Here is a 13,545-nt window from a genome sequence, read left to right on the forward strand (position 1 = left end):
TCGCGTTATCCCTCCCAACTGGGCTGAGGGCACCACCCAGAAGATGCAACGGATGACTCAGGGTGTCAACTTCTGTCTTGGTTTCCAACTATATTTACAGGATATTATTTTTGGTGTCCAAGGAGACCCAAAAGTATCTCAGCACAAACGAGTTAGGCAAGTTAATTCCCGTTGTGTAAATAATCACCACCAATTTATGTTGAAACTTCCTGCTTTTTTATGGCCAACAGATGAAGAGCAAAACAATATTTCTGGGTTGCTCAGGACGATAGCCACCTCCAGGTGCACTACAAATGGCACGAGCAGGAGCATTTTAATGCATTGATCACACCAGGCCTGCTCACCCCAGCCTAGTCATCGTTTGCCATAGGAAATCAGGGTTTAACTCTTTAAAACAATAGAGAAACAGCACTTTCAAAATACAAGAAAAACTCATTTTGTCCTTGACCTGGTAGGATCAAGTCTTCTGTAACCTTCAAGCAATCTTGGGAATTCTCCCACTGACGCTCAGGGACCCGGTAACATTTTTTATGCTTCTGTTGTGGCAGCTGAGGGGAAAAAACATCGATCAGATTCCACCAGCTTGAGGAGATTAATAGTGTGCCTGGATTTCAAGCCAGCCCCTTCTACTGTAGGCAAAGCCTTGGCATTAATATTTAAAATTCTTTTGACCTCTTCATGTTTTAATTAGCAAATGGAAAATTCTGTGGCCCGCGCCAGGAAAAAAAAATCCTTAAGATCAAAGCAGACTCTAATCCACATTTATGCTTGTTACGTTCAAAGAAGCCTGTTAGTAAAATGAGTCTCGGATTTGATGGAGACATAAGGGCATAATCTACCAGTTACGAAAGGTGAGTGTTTTGTCCTGAGCAAAATAATCACATTTCAACATGCGTGAAGGTAAGGGACGTAGTGTGGATTTTGCCACTATGTCAGCAATGGCAATTTTAGTTTCCTTATGGGAAGAAAACTACTTTCCCCTCAAATTTTACCAAAAATTTATCTAGAAGAAACTAAAATAAAAGTCAGTATCTTCTACTAAACAATAAGACAAAAATGGGAAAGTGTGATGTAGCTCAAGGAACAGAATCAAATTATTCTGTGATACTTCCGAAGGATTGGCAGTTGTTTTATAAAGAGAGGCAACTTGTAAAGGCGAGACCCCCAGATCGACAGTAACTTGCAAATACCCTCTCACACACCCACTCGATCACCTTGGTGATCAACAAGTTTTCTCAAAATTATTTTGATGCTTCACTGATGGGTATCAGAAAGGTCTCATGCAGGATGGCTGGGTCCATTAGGGATAAAAGGCTCCCAAGTCGGCAGATGAGACATTGTGGGAAGCTGCTAGAACAGGTTGCCCATATTATGGAAGGCATCTTAGACTGCTACGTTTGAGAAACGATATGCAGGAATGTGGAGTTTCTCACGGGTCACAAAACAGAAAATATTTTTTTCTGAGAGCAGCTTTGCCGGGGAGGATGTCTCCTGCAGAAGGCAGTCCTGCTGAGACTGTCCTGGAGACCTAGTTCTGCAAGAATATATGTGAGCCTGAGCTTTACCTTCAGCAGCGAAATCCCTCCATCCCCACTGAAGTCGTTCTGGTATTTTACTCGTCTTCCTGAGAGGGCTGTATCTATACGTGCTAGAAAGGGCAGGTCTAGATAAACAAATAGACCTGAGCTTTCCATTCCCAAGACTAACGTTGGCTGAGTGCTGGGTTCCAGCAAGAGCTAAAAGTCACTTTGCATGGGAGCATTGCCTGGACTAATGTACCTGTCTCTTAGTCCTTAGCAGCCACGTCACTAGCATCAAAAACTGTTGTTTTTGGACACGCTAAGGACGTTCAAAACCTCTACCTAAAAGCACCGAGACGTTTCACCGTTCGACCCGCCGCCTCCCTTTACGCCTTCAGTCTCCCCCAGGATTCTCCGCAAAACAAAAGCAGAAGCAAGATGTGATTAGACAGATGTGATCAAAAAATAGCGATGCCACATCAGGTGACAGGGAACTCTGCCACTTTAGTCACATGAGGCCCAATTATCCGGCCACACGGCAAGGGAGGGCTGGAGGCACGCGACTTTCCACTGCCGTGACGACCGGCTACGCGGCTTCCTCTGCCCAGAGAAAACACCCCGCAGCGTACACCGACGCTACACAATCACACGGGAAAGGGCAGAGCTGAGGACGCTGCCGATTCATCACAGGCTTTGCATTACCTCTTCATTTACTTTGTGCTAGGACTTTAGATTTTGAACAAATGTACAATTTAAAGGTTCGCTCACACTCTATGCATTCATTAACCACAGAATATTACTTCTTTTATTCCTCCGGATGGATAGCTTACTAACAACAACAACAACCAAAAAGTGATTACCTTTTTCAAGCAGCAACTGTTTATTATCGGGGAAAAAACATCAGGACTTTATCTTTTTCTTTCTTACATATACTTGATCTGAATAAAAATAATTTAAAATGTTTTATTTCTTATATTACACGAAAATAACCGGAAACAAGGCTTTTGGAAACAAGAACACTTAGACAAAACTGTTGTTTAGCTGCTGAGATATAGCACTTGCATGTTTTAACTCAAACACAGAAACAATCAAATTGTCATTCCAGTGAAGAAAATTAATCCATTTATAAAATATTTTGAAGTTTCGGAATGGTAAATAGTTACACTAGAAACTATTTATAACATACTGCATAATTTCTAACATATCACCTAAAATATATACTTCTCGGACTTTACAAGGTCAAATATTTTAGACCATATTCCAGTGGAAAAACACTACAAACGTATTACAATCTTTTTAAGGTCCTTATGGAATTAACTTTTATTTCCTTTTGAGGAATTTTAATTTAATATCTCAAGCAATAAAATATTGCATACAAAGTAACTTGCAAAAGTTTATTCGCACTAACTTGGACAGCTGCTGTTTTAATAAAGCACCTTTAGTAACAATGATAAAGCATCATCGTTGCAGTAGCTGATGAAGAAGCAGATTTTGTGCACAGACTGGTACAATTCTCACGACATCTCTGTAAATCTGATAAAAATTACTGCACATTCAGGAATAAGAAATTAGACTACTAAGAATTAAAGCAGGATTAAGGCTGGGGTAGGATTACAGTTACAAGACAAAGATTCCATTAAATAATCCAATTCACATTATCTGAGAAAAACGTTGAGCATAAAAACTTCTGTTTTCTTCTTCTTTTCCGTTTTAAAATACATGCAACGTACTGTAACTTCCATTCCCAGGCTTATCGTGCGTCTTTTTAGTTGCATGTGAGTACAGTTCAGCTTTTCATTAAGATGCTAGGGTAATAAACATCATTCAGCATGACCTGAATGGACTTTATTAAAAAACAAAACAACAAAACACCCCCCCAAAAGGCAATTAGCATGTCAAGGTCTCACTTTAGTGCACAAACTATTATCTGTAGACATCTGCAGTGTAAAAATGAGATGGAATTTGAGTAGGTATTTATTTGCATTGAGCATCATATTAAATTTAACGTAATTGTCACAGCCGTGGCTGTACGACAGACCAACGGAAAACCATCCTGCACCGAGGACAAGGAAAAAAAACTATTAATACGACTGCCAAAACTGTTTACTTGTAACAGTTGAACCTCACGGGTCAGTTCCCTTCTAAAGGCCACTGGAAACGCCGGCTGGTACTGCAGCCTGACAAACACGCCAACCCCATCCAAAAAGACGCCGTCGAGCCCTTTAAAAATAAACATTTAATTTCAGTATATTTTGGGTTTTTTCGTTTCGTTCTTGGCTTCCTTTATTTTTGTAACCGTCTGCTGTTTCCAGCGCCATCTCCGAGGCGGGAACGGTTCATTCCTTCCTCCGCCTGTTTTGCCATTTTCCACTTGGCAGATGCTGCCTACCCCACCCTGCTGCTCCTCAGGGCGCCCGCGGCACTGCCCTGGCCTTTTTATGTTTCCTTGTCCGTTATCCACAACATCAGTGGGATTTTCAGCCCTGGAATGTGCTTTACGAATATGCCTTTATTTTATTTTATTTTATTTTTAACTAAGGAATGCCTTCTTTTGCCACCATAGCCAGGTAAAAATATTTTGTCATTTTAAATAGAGCAGGCAGCGGCTCTTTTAAGAAAAATCAGTGATATAATTTAGAAAGCCGAAGTGACATTTTCACCGGACTGCAATAGTTTTAAGATCAGGTAAAATTCTGGACCTAAACTATGCAACACATCTTCCTTTCTAATTTCGGAATTACTTTTAGTTTGACGAAGAAATATTCTACTGGTATGAGATACAGTTTTTGAAATTATTATGCATATTTATGTCTTACATACATTTTACTTCTCTTCTCTAGATATATTACTCACTGATTTAATTCACTCAGGAATCTACCATACTGTCAACCACCTACAGTAATCCAGAAATATTTTTTATGTATGGAAGGGGCTTAATCATTAAGCCACACTTTCCTACAAAGCTTCAGTGTTTCTGATTGGTAAAAAGCATTTCTCATTGAAATAATACTGAAGTGGAGCCCAACCACTCCTCCATATACACGACTGTTAAGTTAATTAACTTTTCAGGACAAGACGCTGATCACACATAACGACAAGATACACTATCATTTTCAAGACAGCTCAAGCGGTAGCTCTGGTGGGACAACAGTGTATCTTGGGTCAAGCCTAGGTGTGAAATCCTTGAAGTTCTTAGAGGCTTCAGTACCAAATACATCTAAAACTTTCCTATTCATGAGAGCAAACCTGAAAACAAAGCAGACATAAGAAAGTGAACAAATTAATCTTTTATTTATAAATAAATAAAATTGCTATTAGAATGATTTCACTATGCAAAAGACTATCCATATCTTCAAAATAAAGGCTTTGGCTTGCACTGTTTATGGATTAAGGTTTTTATCTTAGGCAATATAAATTAAAAAATGTATATTGGATAAATTTGATAGTGATTTATGTATGTATGCTTCATATAATATAATTTATAGAAAAGGAGAAAGGAGGGAGTCCCATTCTACTTGTAATGCCATCAAAAAACTCCAAACAAAATACATTACAGTTCTTTCCCATCCCAGCACAGAGTAAACTCGGGCCATGCCTGCCTATGTCTGCATGACAATTTTATGGGTGTTAAAACTTATTTCTATTTCTTTACTTTTCAAGATTGTCGAGTGAAAGCCCTGCAGAATGTCCAAAGAAGATGACCTTGTGGAGAAAATATTAAAATTACTACTGCAGAAATTTGTTTTAAATAAAACAAATGAGTGGCAAGTCATGGAATTTCTTTTTCCCCTTCTCTTTCAACTAAAGCAATTTTAGGATTAGCACAAGAGGGAAAAAAGGCAGCCAGAATTCGACATCTGCACCGATGCCATCCCCTGTGTCACATCTGTACAGTCCTAAAGGCTGCCTGAACATTGCCTCCAGACATCCCAAGGAAAGCTTCCCCTATGTCTAGTAGCACATTAAGTCATCTAATGTCCACCTAACAGTGTGCTATGGGGCGTGTAGGTTCAATATGCTCCAGGGACTGGCCTCTGAGTTCACTTCTATTTTTATAAGCTGGACAGAGAAAGAATCTAGTCTTAAAACTGCCCTTCAGACTACAGCAGGTCATAGCTAAAGGTCTGAAAGGAACTCACTGGTTCCCTGCAATGGACTTTATTCTCAAACTGATCAAGGTGAAGATTTGGACGCCTTCTTCTGCCCTATTGTACATCAGTATAATAACCTACACTTTACTAAAATAAATCGATTACAGTAAAATGTAATTTAAGAGGTAAGCATTTTAGAACTCCACAGCAAATAAGGAAAAAATATATTCAATAAAATAGGACAGTATAAGTTTACAGTTATAGTAAGTGAAAAACTTTCACTAGTTTTCCAAGAATAAAAACTTCCTTTCCCAATCAAAATAGATGTTCTATAAAAAATGTAGAATCTTCAAAGGAATTTTATTTTCATGGGAAATATTCTGACACTAATACTTTAAAAAAGTAACAATATCATGTTCAAAATCACTGTACAACACTTATTTCTTGATACTTGTCTATTTGTTTACTTGATACTTCGCATACCACTGAAATCTGAAAGTATTCTACTTTTCTAGGTGAACTGAAAAAAATGATGTAGAAAGCTGAATGTGACCAATGGTATGTTTAGGCAAACCATAATATACTCTTGTTTACTTACCTGCCCTTTGTTAGTCGTAAAAGAAATTTCCAGTATGAAGGTCGCAGGTTTTGAACTTCCATCACAGCCTGCAAGGAGAAAGCTCCGTAAGCACCAGCTGCACCAGGTTAGGCAAAAGGCCCATCCTGTTTATCACCTTGCCTCAAACAGTGAGCATTAAAGGATGGTTAGGGAAGAACGTATGTATTAAAAAAAACTCTCACGATTCATGGACTGAAAGCACCTGTGATCACTTGTCAACATACAGCATTCTCAGAAAATACACCAGTCACAGCTGAATTTATATGATACCACCAGCACATATCGACATTTCCAGAAGACTCTCTTTCAAGAGTAGTGGTACCTAATTTAGATCCCGTCGTTGTACAGAGAAAAAAAAATCCTTATTATTCCTATGTATACTATTCTGCCGGTGTGGATGCCAAACTCCTGCTATTCCATCTGCACTCATTCTGCTTTGTGTGATCTATCACTTTGCGTACTCATGTTTACATTGTACTACCCCAAATAATGTAAGATAACCAAACCCCTTGCCTTCTCTCCAAGTCTCTTACGAATGTGGTGAAGAGCAAACACCTCAGCATAGATCCGTTTGACAATTTCTCCCTCTTTCCTCCCTACTAAACCTCGAAATTTATTCCTGGTTTCGGATTCCTATGTTCCAACTCATTATTAAGTAATGAAAAAAAACCTTCCCACTCTTCTCACAATAATTTCCTTTTAAACCTCATGTGATGGACCCTGCCAATAGCATTTTGGAGATCTCAGTACTGCTGTCCTTCACATATACAAGCACATCTGTGTACTAAAATATCAGTTCATTTTGACGTGAGAATAAGAGATATTCTGAAATATGTGGGACCGATGAAGAGGAGGAATAGTGCAGCTGCTTTCGCTTAGGCACAGGACACTAGAAGTCTTGTTCAGGATCGTTTTATATTCTCTTTATTGAAGGATAAAAAAACCCACATTTCATTATGAAATGAAAAATGTCCACAAAACATTCAGTGGTACATTAGGCATTAGAAAGGGTGGGATGAAGTGGAATAATGCAGAGCAATTTAGTTACACTGTAAAGACGCTTCTACAGCTGCTATAGCAGATGGGAAAGGAATTGAGGATCAGGACATGGAACAGACTTGGAAAGGGCAAAAGATGAAGGCTACAGCTTTTTTCAAATGTAAAACTAGCTTTTCCTGCTAAATTTTTCAGATTCTTTCAAATATGCAATCTTAACTAAAGTTAGCTGAGAGTGAAAATTTCCAATTCATTAAAAAATTGTAATATATTACAGTTCATTGTTGGCCTCCTTGAGAGAGAAAAAAAAACCCACACACTTATGGAAGTCTCTGTATTTTACATCCCTGCTTTGGGTCACTGCATTTTGAGCTCATTTCCAAAGAAGTCAATATTCAGTTCTAAGTTTATGAGAAATCTGAGTCATAGAAATGACCTTCCGCACACAGTAACATTCAAAAGCGGAATATAGGAGTCCTGATTCACAGCATCTTGCTCAAATCACTCCACCATACCAGCATTCTTGTATCGTTGTATCCTTACATTCCTGGTTTCACTGAACATACAACTTAAAGAACTGTATTTTCTGTTAGAAGGCAACATACTTACTGCCTGGAAGCATATCGATGTGGAGATGGCATAGATGATGCTGTCTGCATGGGGAAAATAGGGAACTTTCCCTGCTTCAATGCCTTTGAAATATATAGTCTATGAAAGTAAACAAAACATGCTGAGCAAAACAGAAAAAAATTACAAGTATCTTTTTACTTTTTATCATATTACCATTTTCAAAGTGGCACGTTAACGTTACTAGCATATGTGTTTCTATGTTATGTCCACATTGCAAATGTGATATGGATTGAACTAGCTTAAAAAACTCATGGAAGATCATGGAATAAGTGCCTGCAAATGCACAGAAAAGGACTTGGCAAAAGCTTGGGTATTAAGGGTAGTATAGATCTTAATGACAAAAAAAGAGAAAGTTTGCTATGTCAAATTCCTCATTTTAAAAAAGCAAAAGAATAATGCAATAACTTGTGCAACAAAGCGAATATTCACTGTTCTTAAACAGCTTGAAATCACATACTTTTGTTTCTGAGAAAACACGTACAGCTTATTTTCCTGAGCACAGCTTGACCTTCCAAAGCAGCATACGCCTCTTTAGTCAGTTACCCTTGGCTTGCGTAAGATGATAAAAGTAGTTAAAAAAAAAAAAGAACACGCAGCACTTTTTTTATTTCAGTGCAGCCACAATGTCTCAAAGTCCATAGAAAACCATCAGTAATACAAGATACTATTTTTTTTTAAATAATTGATGTTCTAAAATTCAATACGGATAACTCAATATGGATGTCAGATAACTTTTGCATAATCATTATGAGAAGTACCTTCAGAACTTGAACCAAGATTACAAAGCACAAGAAAAAATAGAGTGTATCTCGCCTTTTTTATGTCCATTCTCCATTATGTGCTTTTTTAAATTTAACATTCCTTTTTTAACTTATTTAAAATTAATTCAGTGCTGGTAGTGGAGGTGGAAAAATATCACGAAGGAATGAAGTCCTAGAGGTCAGTCTGGTGATTCAGGGATGAAGCATAACGGAAGAGTAGTGTTAACTTACTCCAGTGGTGCTGTTGTGGAAATACTCAGGAGTAAATCCTGATTCCATGGAAAAATCACAGTGAGAAACCAGAATCTGGCTAGTGATATATAATCAACATATCCAAAATCTACAAACATTTTTTTCCTGGGTTCCTATTTTCACTCAGTTCATAGAAATAAGGGAGAACAGATTTTCAAACTTGAGAGACTGGAAGTTTGATTGAAGCGCTCTTCAAAGCTGGGCGAAGCATACTGACAAACAACTGCAGCTATAGACTAAAACCTAAGCTATTTTGAGTTATCTTAGACTGCTGAATGCCAAAATTAGGGAACAAAGGCAGGAAGTCAAGCTGTAGCTTTTGGCAATAAATCTACAATTAAGGGCTAGTTCTGATTTATGTTTCTGGCAGAATGGACAAAATCTACATTCTTGGAACTTTTAGATTTAAAAATCTACAAAAGCTACAAAGCAAAGGGCTACCAAAGAATGAGACAGAGAAAATGTGACGGCGAATATGCATGGAGACCAACGGATAAAGGATTTTTAATGTGAGTCACAGACAGGAGATTAAGAAATGAGGCTGTAGAGTGGAACTGCCGCTTGGCACAAACCTACTCAAATACACCGCTACTGTACAATCTCACATTATATGGGAATGCTCTGACAAAGCCTTGTGAAGTTCGTTGTCTTTTTCTGTCTTGAACAAAACACCTGAAATAAAGAACTCAGGTATCAGGGTAATATCTTACCTCTACTAATTTGGAAGCCAGGTACATAGAAATAGTAGTACTTTTGTAAAACATCATAGAAATTCCTGCTAGAGCCCCTGTAATAATTAGAAAACAAAACTATTATTAACACTGATTTATTGTAGCTGTCGCACTATGTCAGCATGACAGATGTTGCACAAGATTATGGTTTCTACTGCCACATCACAACAATGTTCCTGTGCTGCCCATCAAAGTATGGTTTATGTCATTCAGAAGAAAAGCAAGAGTTTTGAAACCTTGAAACAAATCTGTTGTTCAGTGACCAGAAGCAGAGTCTTAAATTTCCTCTCTCATCCCGCAAACAAGTGGGAACTTTTCAAAGGTTCCACAGAGCGGCAGACACCCAAGTAGCACGGAAGGGCCTGCGACACAGCACAAGTTTTGCAGCAAAAATGATCCTTCTTTGGATGCACAAATGCATATTCTGCTGTGTGTGGAAGAGCCAGTATTAGAACCTCACCTGACTGGGGCTTGGGAAATAAAGGCACAATAACATTTGTGGTCCATTTATTGTCCTTGAAGCTGAGCATAAATGACAGACATATCATTTGACTAAATTTTCCTTTACAATTTTAAATGCAACTCTTAATTTGAAACCACTTGAATCACTACTCTTACACTGAGGCAGCCTTACTATATACAGTCCTACTTTCAACATGTAAGTCTGAAACAGGAATTGCAGGACAGACATCAACCATGTGCTCAACAGAAATATTTGCAGAACCGAACAGAGTCAATATTCATTTTTTATGGACTAACCAGCTACTAGCGCATGCAGCTCATCATCTAGGTTTCGTACCCAGCGCAGAAAGCAGCTAGTACCCTGTAGTGAACAGAGAGAAGCAGAGCCCTCGTTATTGCTCTTTCAGAACACACAGCCTGAAGATATTCCACTGTAAGGTAGTAATATAGCTCACAGCAGTACTAAGAAATATAGCTTGATAATATCTACAATCTACAGTACCGATTTTACAGTGCTTTAAATAACAACATATTTTGTTTCAAAACTAGATAGCAGAAAATTCTAATTTGAATGTGTCAATCAAACATACCAATCTAATTCAAATGTGGTCAGAAAATTTAATCTTGAATTTAGAACATCTTCATTTGCTATAGTCACCTAGACTCTTTCTCATGCCAAAGTCCGTTTCCAACTGCACACCAAACACCTTCAGATTCTTCCATACATACAACAAATTCTAGGACCAGGAAATCACATTAATTTAAAAAGTAAGAACTGCATATGATTAAATGTCATACTAAAATGCAGAATAACCTGTTTGTTGACACAAACAACAATTCACAGCTATTAAGGCTAGAATGGATGTAAGTAACCGTGGCTTGGGCTGCATTAAAATACATTTTGTTTGGATGACTGCAGGTTACCAAATGATCCAGATTGTTCCATGTCTGTCACAACCTCTGCATTGCTTTTTTCAGTTGTTCTGCAAAATCCACACTTTGCTCACAAATTTCTGTTTGCTTCCACATAGCTTAATACTTGCTAAGTAGGGTCAGACCCAGTGCTGATGGTATTGGGACCACATCGTGTAATTCAATACAATGGTCCACTAATGTCTGCTTTGAGCTATGTGAGTTAGTTCCTTGCTACTCCACCTAATGCATACTTTTCATAGAATCAAAGAATAATTTAGGTTGGAAGGGACCTCTGGAGATCATCTGGTCCAACCTCCTATTTGAAGCAGGTCCTGTTAAAGCAGGTTACTCAGGGACTTGCCCAGCTGAGCTTTCAGTCTCTCCAAGGGTGGTGACTGCACAGTCTCTCTGGGCTACCTGTTCTCGTGTTTTGCCACATTCATATGAAAATATATTCCTTTATATTTAATCAGAAACTCCCATATTTCAACTTGTGTATTTCGCCTTTCTTCCTAACACTGTGCATTTCCAAAAACTTTCTCTATATCCTCCTGTTAGATGCAGACAGCAATAAAATCTCCCGTGAGCTCTTTCTTCTCCAGCCTAAAGAAATGCAGTTCTCCCAGCTTCTCCTTGAGTATCATGTTATCCAGTGCCCTAATCATCTTGGTGCCCTCTGCTGAACTCACTTCAGTATTTCAATGTCTTTCTTGTACAAGTAAGCCCCCAAAATGGACACAGTGCAACAGAGTTGTCTCACTAGTTATTTTACAGCATATTTTTAATAATCAAATATGCTAAAATGTCATTAATAAAGCTAACTGTCAGAGTGCGGTGTATTATTCAAACTTGTAGTCTTATATAAAAAAGGAAACCAGGCTAGCATCACTGACTTATTTTCCATAAAATGACATTTGCTGACGTTAATTAACAATAGAGGAGAACTCAAAATATAACACTACAGCAAGTACAATTTTACAAAGGTATTTCAGACTGCCTTCAGGGACAAGATGGACTCTTTTAAAGTGGTCTATAATGGAATTCCTCTGGGCTAGAACTGTATCAAGCACTTCATTATCTGGCTATGATCCACTGTATGATTAGACTCTTTGCTGCTCTATATGCTTATCTCAAATTGAATACAAAAATATAATGCCACCTAAATCCATAGAAGTTTTGTAATGCAAACAATAATAGAATGTACGTGCTTAATGAACTATTAATAAATGTCAGAGTACATGTCACTCTCATAAAATGAGTATCTATAGAACTAAATCATATTTTGCACTCAGAGTTTCTAAAAGACTTCAAAGTCACCCCCATTTCAGCATTTACAATTTAAACACTGTTTTCTCTAAAGGCACTTTTCTTAAAGTTTGAACAAAAATCTAATTATTAAATAAACTCCGAATAAACTGCGCATTGCCACCAGAAATTTTAAACTCAGTAACCTGACAATTTCTTGTATCTCAGTCTGACTGCAATTAAAGTGAAATTCTGTTTGGTTATAAATAAGACTTTTTTTGGGGGGGGCGGGGGGGGAGTTGATCCTCAGTAGATGGTATTTACACTGAATAATACAGAATTACCTTAACTTTTCATAGTAAGTGAAGTAGCAGTTGAAAAATATCAAGTTTGGTTAAGCATATAAAACTGCAATAGGTACTTCAGCATTGTAGTATACAATATATCCTTCCTTACAATATGCTTTTGGTCAGATTCAATTTTGATATAAATATGATTCAATTAACTGACAAATGCTGTATTAAGGTGCATCAGTTTACTAACTGTCATTTTATAATAGCAGGAAGGCAGATTTACAGATGGTAAGTGCAATGTTTCCTCATTGTATGTGATACATGTTCTGCAATCTCCAACTATTTAGCGTCAAGTCAGAATTCCAGACTTTTGTGCTAAAAATCTGCAAACAGCTTCTTTATGGCAATCCTGCTGCTACTGCAGTCACTAGTCGTATCTGTGCAAAAGCGTTTTTGTGCAACAGAAAGTGTCTTTGAAATCTGAGTTCACTTGCTCTGAAACACACCCTATATCTCGGTCTTGGTATCAGGCTGTAAAATCCATCTGATTGATTGAGAAATGATAGAAAACACAGAAGAATGCATCATGGAATGGAGGATCAGTTTGCTATTTATGACACTACAGATTTGTTCAGTGACATTATGAAGAATCCAGTAACAGTAATATTAAGGCTAGACCTTTTACCTCTTCTTGCTACTTTGAAAATTAAAAAAAAAAAAAAAAAAAAAAAGAAAAAAAAAAAGAAAGAAAGAAAGAAAACCTCCAAAACCCACATAACATTCATCATTTCGGTATGTTACAAGCTTACTTTGTATATACTGACAAAAGATCCCAGAAAAGCTCCAAGCTGGAAATTTTCCTTATTGTAGAAGAGTGAAAGGAGCCGGGAAGGTTCAGTGAAGAGATGCCTGAACGTGGAAGGGATCCGGAGGCAGCACTGGATCAGGTAACCGATGCTAAACATTCGAACGAAGCCCTAGGGAGAATTGCAAGAAACCACATCTTCAGAAAAAAGAAAGAGCAAAAACA

The 13,545-nt window shown here is 37.8% G+C and overlaps 1 protein-coding gene across 2 annotated transcripts in view; it reads right to left on the reverse strand.

Annotated features, from left to right (window-relative positions):
• Positions 1–2,387: 2,387 nt before the first annotated feature.
• The window catches only part of TMEM135 (transmembrane protein 135), a 183,013-nt gene continuing 171,855 nt past the window's right edge, over positions 2,388–13,545 (reverse strand). Inside the window, exons 10-15 of one of the 2 annotated variants that reach the window (XM_062578045.1) lie at positions 13,325–13,492; positions 10,360–10,423; positions 9,580–9,656; positions 7,836–7,934; positions 6,210–6,277; positions 2,388–4,766 (exon numbers count right to left, since the gene is read on the reverse strand). In XM_062578045.1, coding sequence (XP_062434029.1) covers positions 4,634–4,766; positions 6,210–6,277; positions 7,836–7,934; positions 9,580–9,656; positions 10,360–10,423; positions 13,325–13,492 — 609 coding nt within the window. In that variant the 3' untranslated portion in view covers positions 2,388–4,633. The remainder of the gene's footprint in view (positions 4,767–6,209; positions 6,278–7,835; positions 7,935–9,579; positions 9,657–10,359; positions 10,424–13,324; positions 13,493–13,545) is intronic. The other variant, XM_062578053.1, reaches the window with a different exon arrangement.

Source organism: Rhea pennata, chromosome 1, assembly GCF_028389875.1.
Source record: "Rhea pennata isolate bPtePen1 chromosome 1, bPtePen1.pri, whole genome shotgun sequence".
In the NCBI taxonomy this organism is placed as follows: domain Eukaryota; kingdom Metazoa; phylum Chordata; class Aves; order Rheiformes; family Rheidae; genus Rhea; species Rhea pennata.